The sequence below is a fragment of the Eucyclogobius newberryi genome, unplaced genomic scaffold, assembly GCF_026437365.1.
Source record: "Eucyclogobius newberryi isolate DKJ021-1_F unplaced genomic scaffold, fEucNew1.0.hap1 SCAF_13, whole genome shotgun sequence".
NCBI classification, from domain to species: Eukaryota; Metazoa; Chordata; class Actinopteri; order Gobiiformes; family Gobiidae; genus Eucyclogobius; species Eucyclogobius newberryi.
Genome location: NW_027315757.1, coordinates 2,117,394 through 2,130,472, shown reverse-complemented (window position 1 = coordinate 2,130,472; position 13,079 = coordinate 2,117,394). Strand labels below are relative to the sequence as shown.

General features: G+C 55.3%; 1 protein-coding gene across 1 annotated transcript in view; it reads right to left on the bottom strand.

Annotated features, from left to right (window-relative positions):
• Nucleotides 1–13,079, bottom strand: part of smg1 (SMG1 nonsense mediated mRNA decay associated PI3K related kinase) — a 185,572-nt gene that overhangs the window by 24,752 nt on the left and 147,741 nt on the right. Inside the window, exons 54-58 of the mRNA XM_072442335.1 lie at nt 9,448–9,713; nt 1,587–1,796; nt 1,350–1,487; nt 1,057–1,209; nt 816–995 (exon numbers count right to left, since the gene is read on the bottom strand). Of these exons, the coding sequence (XP_072298436.1) occupies nt 816–995; nt 1,057–1,209; nt 1,350–1,487; nt 1,587–1,796; nt 9,448–9,713 (947 nt within the window). The remainder of the gene's footprint in view (nt 1–815; nt 996–1,056; nt 1,210–1,349; nt 1,488–1,586; nt 1,797–9,447; nt 9,714–13,079) is intronic.

Genomic DNA, 13,079 nt, shown 5'->3' with positions numbered 1-13,079 from the left:
ACGAACTCCACGACCTCCACGACCTCCAAGGCCTCCACGACCTCCACGGCCTCCACGAACTCCACGGCCTCCACGAACTCCACGACCTCCAAGAACTCCACGAACTCCACGACCTCCAAGAACTCCTCCCAGCCCCAGGTTTTTGCCTCAGCGATAGAAACGGTCTCTACTCCATATGGACGGTTCTTCATCTGCCTGGAAGAACTGGTTCTCCTCCTGAGTGGCTCTCTCACGTCCACCTCTCCATCTGAGGGAGTCAGATCTCCACTTCACTGTAGAACGCCTCCCCTAGAAGGATGTCTCTGTAAACTCTCTTGATCCTGGTTCCTGCTGCTGGAACCATCCCCACAGCATGATGTTGCCACCACAGTGCTGCACTGTAGGATGGAACTGTCCAGGCAGTGAGCGGCGCCTGGTTTCATCTAGACATGACACTTCTATTTAAACCGAAATGTTCAATCTTTGCTTCATCCGATCAGAGACCTTAGTGGGTCCAAACTTTTTCCATTTATGGATGATGAAGGCCACTGTGCTCAGAGGAACCTTCAATGCTGCAGGACACATCTGGAGAAAGGACAGAAACATCTCTGTCCCTTCTCCAGATGTGTCCTGCCCTGGACATTCATGTCTTGGTTTGTGCTCTGACATCACTGATGTGAATATTTTATAGATGCTGTAAATAGTGTGATGTTGTAGAGTGAAAAGTGTCCTTGGTGTATGTATTAATACCATTAAATAAGTGTGCACACGCACACACACGCGCACACATACACACACATGCACGCACGCGCACACGCACACACACACACACTGACCAGCCTGTGCAGCAGCTGCAGCTCCAGGGGGGACACGCTGCTGTTGAACTGGGCTGCGTAGGAGCAGGTCTGCTGGCTGCGCTTCACTAGCTCGAACAGGGTGGCATCCAGGTTGAGGGCCTCTGAGGTGCGCGTCCGCAGACCCTCCAGGTTCAGGATGGTGGAACACAAGATGGTGACCTGAAGATAATGACCAGTGTGTGGATGTAGAATCAGAACACATTAGAATGATGAAATGTACCTGGCTGGTGCGCTGGCTCTCCCTTGCCACCATGGCCCGCCTCTCTCTGATGGTCAGCTCAAAGTCCTGCAGGACCGGGGTCAGGGCTGGGTTTGCCCCTCCTGCCCACTTCAGACGCTGCTCAATACTGGCCTCTAGCGAAACCAGCTTCTCCTGAACACATAACGATAGAACAGTGTGCCGTACAGATCAGGCTAAGATGAGCATAATAAGGAGTAGATTCTGTATCATCAGTAACTTCCTTTTCTTTCTCCCACTGTTAGTGTCAGAGTTGGTGTGAAAAGAAGCAGCACCTGCACAGACACGATGGCGCTCTCCTCCTGGCTCAGCTTATACAGTTTCTTCTTCATGTTGTTGAGGATGACTGCGCGTGGGGGGATGTTGGTACTCAGGGGCTGACTGCTGGGGCCAAGGACATCCTCGTGCTGCCACTGGAAGCACACAGAGCCCACAGCATAGTACAAGGTCTATTCTGCATGGTGCTGCTCATGGTGCTGCTCATGGTGCTGCTCATGATGTGAACAGTGTACCTGGAACACAGCCGTGTGGAGCTGGCTGCGCTGCAGGCTGGCACTGGCTATGTCCAGGCCAGTGTCCAGCCTGCGCAGGAGGTCCATCTTCTTCCAGGCCGTGTCAAAGGAGGAGGCCAGCACCGTGGCCCTGTTCAAGAGCAGCTGGGACACACGGCCAGATGCCAAGCACTGCTCCACTGCAGACTTACACACCTCCTCCAGGGAAACCTGCAGGGTCCAGGGAAGGAGACAAGGATGAGGTCAAGCTTCAGTGTAGAACGGACAAAGATATGTAGATCCTGCAACTAAAGGCCCTTCTATTGACGACGATTAAATTTTTTTTAATCACGATTAATCGCATTATTTACATGATTAATCACGATTAATCACGATTAATCACATTTTTACAAGCAAAATTCAAAATGAATTCAAAAGAAGTGTAAAGTGCATCAGCATTTTTATTCAGTAGCAAATATGAAGTATTCACTTGCCACAAAATCCTGAGCCACAATCATTAAAGATGAACAGACTTCAGAGGGAACGTCAGAAACATTGTAAACTCATTAAACATTAGACTCAAAACACATTTTAGGAGCGGCAGAAGCAGAAAACACTTCAGTACAGTTTGTACTTTGTTGAACTTGACACTAAAGACACAACATTAGTTGTGCAAACAAACACTTAAAGGTGGAATGGACGATTTTTTTCAGCAAATTGTTTATCATATTTCCTCGTGGCGTGGATAAATCATTTGTCCTGCCACGTGTCAATCATAAAACGCACCTGTCGCTCACCTGCAGCCGCGTGCGGCTCGTCCCCACGTTTCCGCGTGCCTAAGCGCATTGATCTATCATAATATAGTTCCCTCAGTGTACGGGGCAAAATGAAGACGGAGAAAGACAGTTGGAGCTGACGCAGAAGTGGACAGAAATCTACGGGAGACGAGAGATGCGATGTGATCCGTTGCGCTAATAAACAAACGCACGTGTGTGTTATATCAGTCCACACGGGGGAGTGGCATGAGCACGGGGGAGTGGCATGTGCACGGGGGAGTGGCATGAGCACAGGGGAGTGGCATGAGCACGGGGGAGTGGCATGTGCACGGGGGAGTGGCATGAGCACGGGGGAGTGGCATGAGCACGGGGGAGTGGCATGTGCACGGGGGAGTGGCATGAGCACGGGGGAGTGGCATGAGCACGGGGGAGTGGCATGTGCACGGGGGAGTGGCATGAGCACAGGGGAGTGGCATGAGCACGGGGGAGTGGCATGTGCACGGGGGAGTGGCATGAGCACAGGGGAGTGGCATGAGCACGGGGGAGTGGCATGTGCACGGGGGAGTGGCATGTGCACGGGGGAGTGGCATGAGCACGGGGAGTGGCATGAGCACGGGGGAGTGGCATGTGCACGGGGGAGTGGCATGTGCACGGGGGAGTGGCATGAGCACGGGGGAGTGGCATGAACACTTCCGCCTATGTTAATCAAACCATTGAGCCTTTAACCAGGGAAATACAAATAAATACATTGTGTACATTTTAACTTAATGTTATCAAACACAAAACTAAAGCTTATTGCCTCTGCCAGGGCATCGAAAAGAACCAGAAAAGTTAGTAGATTCCTAAAACTGGGTGTTTTTTTTACTCCTCTGCACTGAGCCAGTTGCTAAGGCACCAGATTATTCACGTTTTCAGCTGATAAAGACGCGCGCCGGGCCCTTCTCAAGGATCTCCCCAGCTACGGCCCCCGGCGGGACCTGCTCACGCGGGCCCCCGGCGGCTTGCCTCGGCTGGCGCCTATAGCTGCTGACTTTGTAAAGTGAATAAACCAAAGTCATGGTCCAACATTAAAATCCATTTACACCACGAGAAAAGCAGCACAGCACAACTCCTCCACTGAGCACGTGCAGGACGACTCTCCTCCACTGAGCACGTGCAGGACGACTCTCCTCCACTGAGCACGTGCAGGACGACTCTCCTCCACTGAGCACGTGCAGGACGACTCTCCTCCACTGAGCACGTGCAGGACGACTCTCCTCCACTGAGCACGTGCAGGACGACTCTCCTCCACTGAGCACGTGCAGGACGACTCTCCTCCACTGAGCACGTGCAGGACGACTCTCCTCCACTGAGCACGTGCAGGACGACTCTCCTCCACTGAGCACGTGCAGGACGACTCCCCTCCACTGAGCACGTGCAGGACGACTCCCCTCCACTGAGCACGTGCAGGACGACTCTCCTCCACTGAGCACGTGCAGGACGACTCTCCTCCACTGAGCACGTGCAGGACGACTCTCCTCCACTGAGCACGTGCAGGACGACTCTCCTCCACTGAGCACGTGCAGGACGACTCTCCTCCACTGAGCACGTGCAGGACGACTCTCCTCCACTGAGCACGTGCAGGACGACTCTCCTCCACTGAGCACGTGCAGGACGACTCTCCTCCACTGAGCACGTGCAGGACGACTCTCCTCCACTGAGCACGTGCAGGACGACTCTCCTCCACTGAGCACGTGCAGGACGACTCTCCTCCACTGAGCACGTGCAGGACGACTCTCCTCCACTGAGCACGTGCAGGACGACTCTCCTCCGCTGAGCACGTGCAGGACGACTCTCCTCCACTGAGCACGTGCAGGACGACTCTCCTCCACTGAGCAAGTGCAGGACGACTCTCCTCCACTGAGCACGTGCAGGACGACTCTCCTCCACTGAGCATGTGCAGGACGACTCTCCTCCGCTGAGCACGTGCAGGACGACTCTCCTCCGCTGAGCACGTGCAGGACGACTCTCCTCCACTGAGCACGTGCAGGACGACTCTCCTCCACTGAGCACGTGCAGGACGACTCTCCTCCACTGAGCACGTGCAGGACGACTCTCCTCCACTGAGCACGTGCAGGACGACTCTCCTCCACTGAGCACGTGCAGGACGACTCTCCTCCACTGAGCACGTGCAGGACGACTCTCCTCCGCTGAGCACGTGCAGGACGACTCTCCTCCGCTGAGCACGTGCAGGACGACTCTCCTCCGCTGAGCATGTGCAGGACGACTCTCCTCCACTGAGCATGTGCAGGACGACTCTCCTCCACTGAGCACGTGCAGGACGACTCTCCTCCGCTGAGCACGTGCAGGACGACTCTCCTCCACTGAGCACGTGCAGGACGACTCTCCTCCACTGAGCACGTGCAGGACGACTCTCCTCCACTGAGCACGTGCAGGACGACTCTCCTCCGCTGAGCACGTGCAGGACGACTCTCCTCCACTGAGCATGTGCAGGACGACTCTCCTCCACTGAGCATGTGCAGGACGACTCTCCTCCACTGAGCATGTGCAGGACGACTCTCCTCCGCTGAGCACGTGCAGGACCACTCCACTGAGCATGTGCAGGACCACTCCACTGAGCACGTGCAGGACCACTCCACTGAGCATGTGCAGGACCACTCCACTGAGCATGTGCAGGACCACTCCACTGAGCATGTGCAGGACCACTCCACTGAGCACGTGCAGGACCACTCCACTGAGCATGTGCAGGACCACTCCACTGAGCACGTGCAGGACCACTCCACTGAGCATGTGCAGGACCACTCCACTGAGCATGTGCAGGACCACTCCACTGAGCATGTGCAGGACCACTCCACTGAGCACGTGCAGGACCACTCCACTGAGCACGTGCAGGACCACTCCACTGAGCACGTGCAGGACCACTCCACTGAGCATGTGCAGGACCACTCCACTGAGCATGTGCAGGACCACTCCACTGAGCATGTGCAGGACCACTCCACTGAGCACGTGCAGGACCACTCCACTGAGCATGTGCAGGACCACTCCACTGAGCACGTGCAGGACCACTCCACTGAGCATGTGCAGGACCACTCCACTGAGCATGTGCAGGACCACTCCACTGAGCATGTGCAGGACCACTCCACTGAGCACGTGCAGGACCACTCCACTGAGCATGTGCAGGACCACTCCACTGAGCATGTGCAGGACCACTCCACTGAGCATGTGCAGGACCACTCCACTGAGCACGTGCAGGACCACTCCACTGAGCATGTGCAGGACAACTCCACTGAGCACGTGCAGGACCACTCCACTGAGCATGTGCAGGACCACTCCACTGAGCATGTGCAGGACGACTCGGACACACGTCTGCTGTGAGTGTATTCTATGGACATGAGTCCGTTGCGTTTGTCGTTCTAATGTTCAAGAGCTCAAATTCTGCGTCGGGCGCGATTCGTCCGCAGCGCTCTGAACGAGGCTTTAGAACTGGACCAGGGGAATCCCACCTGCATTAATGCGCCTTAAAATAATTGATTGCGTTAAATAAGTGATGAGTTAACGCGATAATAAGGCGTTAACTTGTCCAGCCCTAGTTTAAACACATGTGAATATTGTCCCAGATATTCATGCATTTACTGCTCCAGATTCTAGTGTTGTATACCGCTTCCAGGAGGAGCAGAGAGGAGCAGAGGGGAGCAGGGAGGAGCAGAGGGGAGCAGAGGGGAGCAGAGAGGAGCAGAGGGGAACAGAGGGGAGCAGAGAGGAGCAGAGGGGAGCAGAGGGGAGGAGGAGCAGAGGGGAGCAGAGAGGAGCAGAGGGGAGGAGGAGCAGAGGGGAGCAGGGAGGAGCAGAGGGGAGCAGAGAGGAGCAGAGGGGAGCAGAGGGGAGCAGAGGGGAACAGAGAGGAGCAGAGGGGAGCAGAGAGGAGCAGAGGGGAGCAGAGAGGAGCAGAGGGGAGGAGGAGCAGAGGGGAGCAGGGAGGAGCAGAGGGGAGCAGAGAGGAGCAGAGGGGAGCAGAGGGGAGCAGAGGGGAACAGAGAGGAGCAGAGGGGAGCAGAGAGGAGCAGAGGGGAGCAGAGAGGAGCAGAGGGGAGCAGAGGGGAGGAGGAGCAGAGGGGAGCAGAGGGGAGGAGGAGCAGAGGGGAGCAGGGAGGAGCAGAGGGGAGCAGAGAGGAGCAGAGGGGAACAGAGAGGAGCAGAGGGGAGCAGAGAGGAGCAGAGGGGAGCAGAGGAGCAGAGGGGAGCAGAGGGGAGGAGGAGCAGAGGGGAGCAGAGAGGAGCAGAGAGGAGCAGGGAGGAGCAGAGGGGAGGAGGAGCAGAGGGGAGCAGAGGGGAGCAGAGGGGAGGAGGAGCAGAGGGGAGCAGAGGGGAGCAGGGAGGAGCAGAGGGGAGGAGGAGCAGAGAGGAGCAGAGGGGAGGAGAGAGGAGCAGAGAGGAGCAGAGGGGAGCAGAGAGGAGCAGAGGGGAGCAGAGAGGAGCAGAGGGGAGGAGAGAGGAGCAGAGAGGAGCAGAGGGGAGCAGAGAGGAGCAGAGGGGAGCAGAGAGGAGCAGAGGGGAGCAGAGAGGAGCAGAGGGGAGCAGAGAGGAGCAGAGAGGAACAGAGAGGAGCAGAGAGGAGCAGAGGGGAGCAGAGAGGAGCAGAGGGGAGCAGAGGGGAGGAGGAGCAGAGGGGAGCAGAGGGGAGGAGGAGCAGAGGGGAGCAGGGAGGAGCAGAGGGGAACAGGGAGGAGCAGAGGGGAGCAGGGAGGAGCAGAGGGGAGCAGGGAGGAGCAGAGGGGAGGAGGAGCAGAGGGGAGCAGGGAGGAGCAGGGAGGAGCAGAGAGGAGCAGAGGGGAGCAGGGAGGAGCAGAGGGGAGGAGGAGCAGAGAGGAGGAGAGAGGAGCAGAGAGGAGCAGAGAGGAGCAGAGGGGAGCAGAGAGGAGCAGAGGGGAGCAGGGAGGAGCAGAGGGGAGCAGAGAGGAGCAGAGGGGAGGAGGAGCAGAGGGGAGCAGAGAGGAGCAGAGGGGAACAGAGAGGAGCAGAGGGGAGCAGAGGGGAGGAGGAGCAGAGGGGAGCAGAGAGGAGCAGAGGGGAACAGAGAGGAGCAGAGGGGAGCAGAGGGGAGGAGGAGCAGAGGGGAGCAGAGAGGAGCAGAGGGGAACAGAGGGGAGGAGGAGCAGAGGGGAGCAGAGAGGAGCAGAGGGGAGGAGGAGCAGAGGGGAGCAGGGAGGAGCAGAGGGGAGCAGAGAGGAGCAGAGGGGAGCAGAGGGGAGCAGAGGGGAACAGAGAGGAGCAGAGGGGAGCAGAGAGGAGCAGAGGGGAGCAGAGAGGAGCAGAGGGGAGCAGAGGGGAGGAGGAGCAGAGGGGAGCAGAGGGGAGGAGGAGCAGAGGGGAGCAGGGAGGAGCAGAGGGGAGCAGAGAGGAGCAGAGGGGAGCAGAGGGGAGCAGAGGGGAACAGAGAGGAGCAGAGGGGAGCAGAGAGGAGCAGAGGGGAGCAGAGAGGAGCAGAGGGGAGCAGAGGGGAGGAGGAGCAGAGGGGAGCAGAGGGGAGGAGGAGCAGAGGGGAGCAGGGAGGAGCAGAGGGGAGCAGAGAGGAGCAGAGGGGAACAGAGAGGAGCAGAGGGGAGCAGAGAGGAGCAGAGGGGAGCAGAGGAGCAGAGGGGAGCAGAGGGGAGGAGGAGCAGAGGGGAGCAGAGAGGAGCAGAGAGGAGCAGGGAGGAGCAGAGGGGAGGAGGAGCAGAGGGGAGCAGAGGGGAGCAGAGGGGAGGAGGAGCAGAGGGGAGCAGAGGGGAGCAGGGAGGAGCAGAGGGGAGGAGGAGCAGAGAGGAGCAGAGGGGAGGAGAGAGGAGCAGAGAGGAGCAGAGGGGAGCAGAGAGGAGCAGAGGGGAGCAGAGAGGAGCAGAGGGGAGGAGAGAGGAGCAGAGAGGAGCAGAGGGGAGCAGAGAGGAGCAGAGGGGAGCAGAGAGGAGCAGAGGGGAGCAGAGAGGAGCAGAGGGGAGCAGAGAGGAGCAGAGAGGAGCAGAGAGGAGCAGAGAGGAGCAGAGGGGAGCAGAGAGGAGCAGAGGGGAGCAGAGAGGAGCAGAGGGGAGCAGAGAGGAGCAGAGAGGAGCAGAGGGGAGCAGAGGGGAGCAGAGGAGTAGAGAGAGGAGCAGACTTAAGACTTTTGTTTTTGGCTGTAGTCTTTATAAGAAAGGAAAGTGTGAAATGGGGGATGAGAGAAGGGAGGACATGCGGTAAACCCCAGTGCAAAGATGAGACAACAATTGGCTAAATGAAATTCTGTAAATGAGATTTACAATTTACACATATATATATATATATATATATATATATATATATATATATATATATATATATATATATATATATATATATATATATATATATATACACACAAGGTAAACATAAAAGCTATGGGGGCCTGAGGTTAGGAAAGGTCCGTTTAGGGGCCCCAGGGCTGAAAAGGATGTGGTTGATATTTAAACATGACTTATACTACACTTCATTCCCCTCGTCTTCATGTACTTTCAGCTGCACAGTCTTCATGTACTTTCAGCTACACAGTCTCATGTACTTTCAGCTGCACAGTTTCATGTACTTTAGAGGAAGCTACACGCTCTGCTCACCGTGCTTTCAGCTGAACCGTCTCATGTGCTTTCAGCTGAACAGTCTCATGTACTTTGGAGGAAGCTACACGCTCTGCTCACCGTGCTTTCAGCTGAACCGTCTCATGTGCTTTCAGCTGAACAGTCTCATGTACTTTGGAGGAAGCTACACGCTCTGCTCACCGTGCTTTCAGCTGAACAGTCTCATGTACTTTAGAGGAAGCTACACGCTCTGCTCACCGTGCTTTCAGCTGAACAGTCTCATGTACTTTAGAGGAAGCTACACGCTCTGCTCACCGTGCTTTCAGCTGAACAGTCTCATGTACTTTAGAGGAAGCTACACGCTCTGCTCACCGTGCTTTCAGCTGAACAGTCTCATGTACTTTAGAGGAAGCTACACGCTCTGCTCACCGTGCTTTCAGCTGAACAGTCTCATGTACTTTAGAGGAAGCTACACGCTCTGCTCACCGTGCTTTCAGCTGAACAGTCTCATGTACTTTAGAGGAAGCTACACGCTCTGCTCACCGTGCTTTCAGCTGAACAGTCTTTAGCCTCCACATGGCTGACCGTGTCCAGGCCCAGGGCAGAGATCATGCTGCACAGGGCCAGCCCCATGGCCTGGCTGGGCAGTCCCATCAGCATCTCCCTCACAAAGTCTGCAGTGAAGGCTCTGATGGGGCGAATCATCTGCTCCTCACTGACCACGCCCAGGCTGGAGGAGGCCGGCGGCAGGGGGAGGGGCGGGCCCACTGAAGGGGTCGGCCCATTGCTGGGAAACAGGACTTCAGTACCTGTGAGGGAAGGTCACACGTGAGCAACTACATCTGTTTCATTTCAAACATGCTGCATCCCAAGTGAAGACAACATTCAGGCATCATCACTTCACGGGATATATACACTATCTGTATATATATATATCTGTACTACTACACTATCTGTATTACACAAAGGGTCACGTGTTTTCAGAGTCCAACTCCTTTTTAAATCAGCCCAACTGATTGTTTAAACTAATGAAATCACAAACATAAAAGAGAAGAGTGCAAAGAAAAATCCATTCAGTCAAACACAACTAAACAAAACTGTTTTAGCTTAGATTTGAACATTGTCAGAGTAGAACCTGTCTCACATCTTCAGGAAGAATGTTCCAGATTTTAGCTGCATAAAACTGAAACACAGATTCTCCATGTTTAGTCCTGACTCTGGCACCAGCAGGAGGCCGCTCCATGTTTAGTCCTGACTCTGGCACCAGCAGGAGGCCGGTCCATGTTTAGTCCTGACTCTGGCACCAGCAGGAGGCCGCTCCATGTTTAGTCCTGACTCTGGCACCAGCAGGAGGCCGCTCCATGTTTAGTCCTGACTCTGGCACCAGCAGGAGGCCGGGCCATGTTTAGTCCTGACTCTGGCACCAGCAGGAGGCCGGGCCATGTTTAGTCCTGACTCTGGCACCAGCAGGAGGCCGCTCCATGTTTAGTCCTGACTCTGGCACCAGCAGGAGGCCGCTCCATGTTTAGTCCTGACTCTGGCACCAGCAGGAGGCCGCTCCATGTTTTGTCCTGACTCTGGCACCAGCAGGAGGCCGGTCCATGTTTAGTCCTGACTCTGGCACCAGCAGGAGGCCGCTCCATGTTTAGTCCTGACTCTGGCACCAGCAGGAGGCCGCTCCATGTTTAGTCCTGACTCTGGCACCAGCAGTAGGCCGGTCCTTGTTTAGTCCTGACTCTGGCACCAGCAGGAGGCTGGTCCATGTTTAGTCCTGACTCTGGCACCAGCAGGAGGCCGGTCCATGTTTAGTCCTGACTCTGGCACCAGCAGGAGGCCGGTCCATGTTTAGTCCTGACTCTGGCACCAGCAGGAGGCCGGTCCATGTTTAGTCCTGACTCTGGCACCAGCAGGAGGCCGGTCCATGTTTAGTCCTGACTCTGGCACCAGCAGGAGGCCGGTCCATGTTTAGTCCTGACTCTGGCACCAGCAGGAGGCCGGTCCATGTTTAGTCCTGACTCTGACACCAGCAGGAGGCCGGTCCATGTTTAGTCCTGACTCTGGCACCAGCAGGAGGCCGGTCCATGTTTAGTCCTGACTCTGGCACCAGCAGGAGGCCGCTCCATGTTTAGTCCTGACTCTGGCACCAGCAGGAGGCCGCTCCATGTTTTGTCCTGACTCTGGCACCAGCAGGAGGCCGCTCCATGTTTAGTCCTGACTCTGGCACCAGCAGGAGGCCGCTCCATGTTTAGTCCTGACTCTGGCACCAGCAGGAGGCCGGTCCTTGTTTAGTCCTGACTCTGGCACCAGCAGGAGGCCGGTCCATGTTTAGTCCTGACTCTGGCACCAGCAGGAGGCCGGTCCATGTTTAGTCCTGACTCTGGCACCAGCAGGAGGCCGGTCCATGTTTAGTCCTGACTCTGGCACCAGCAGGAGGCCGGTCCATGTTTAGTCCTGACTCTGGCACCAGCAGGAGGCCGGTCCATGTTTAGTCCTGACTCTGACACCAGCAGGAGGCCGCTCCATGTTTAGTCCTGACTCTGGCACCAGCAGGAGGCCGGTCCATGTTTAGTCCTGACTCTGGCACCAGCAGGAGGCCGCTCCATGTTTAGTCCTGACTCTGGCACCAGCAGGAGGCCGGTCCATGTTTAGTCCTGACTCTGGCACCAGCAGGAGGCCGCTCCATGTTTAGTCCTGACTCTGGCACCAGCAGGAGGCCGCTCCATGTTTAGTCCTGACTCTGGCACCAGCAGGAGGCCGGTCCATGTTTAGTCCTGACTCTGGCACCAGCAGGAGGCCGGTCCATGTTTAGTCCTGACTCTGGCACCAGCAGGAGGCCGGTCCCTGAGGTCTTCAGTGACCGAGATGGTTTATATGGCACGAACATATCCAAGATGTACTTTGGTGCTAGGCCATGGAGAGACTTGTACACAAGCAGAGCTGCTTTAAAGTCTATTCTCTGAGCCTCTGGCACATTTGGTACAAAACCTTGGTCATAAGACAACCAGTTTAAGATTGTAACATCTTTGTTTAGTTTGTATGTTCTGATCAGCTCCTTCCATGTTGTAAGAACAGATTTCACCCAGGGATTCTTAACTTCCTCCAAATGACTCAAGCGTCTGTCATCTGCAGTAAGACCTGTACAGGAACCCCCGGCACCACATTACCGTATTTTCCGCACTATAAGGCGCACGTAAAAGTCTTTAACGTCCTCAAAAGCCGTCCGTGCGCGTAATATATGGTTTATTTCTGGTTGTACTTACTGACCACGAAGATATTTTGTGTGGTACACGGTGTATAAAGAAGATTTGGGACACGAGACGCCGATGCACGTCTAGCTTTACAGTACTTTACAGTACATGTATGCAAAGCATTCTGGGAACAGTAGTCTACCTACACGCTGCGCCGGGTCAAAACGTAAACAACATTTTCAGTCAGGCACAACGCAGACACCTACCGGTAAATAAAGGACCCCAAGAATCTTGTCCCAAGATGGCTCCTGCCCAGAGACCATTGGATCTGTTATATTATCGCAAGAAATGCTCTTACGGACTAAACTATCAGTCAACTGTGGGAATCAAACGGAATCATCACTGAACTGCCGCGTGGGTCCGAGATGCGGGATCACATGACCAAAGAGATTTGAGCACGGAGCACTATCGACGCTTTGGCTGCTTTTACCATTCTGCGCCCCAGCAGACATTAAACCGGGACACGGGACGTAAACAATCGGGGCTGTCCCAGGTAAATCGGGACGTCTGGTCATAGCTGTGCGGGATGTACTTCAGCTGCATTTAAAGGATTTGATGACGAGGAATGAACTGAAAAAGTGAGTTTATCGTGTTGTATTTTACGTGTTGCAACTGAACGAGGCTGGGAATTGATTTGGATTTGCTAACATGTCTGTTAGCGATAGCAGAGTGTGTTTTGATGAACAATGTTGATCTGAATGAGTTGAACGCGTTTCATAAAGCTCAACTGACTCTGACTTATCGTCTGTTTTGTTTATCTCATGCGCTTTATGTATGGACCAGTACACATGGTACACATGGTACACGTGGTACACAGAGAGCTGATGGTGCGCTTAATAATCCGGTGCGCTTTTTCGTGCGCAAAATAGGGCACTCTCAATATGAGACCATTGAGCTTCATATTATGGGTCAGACCTGCAACGCTCT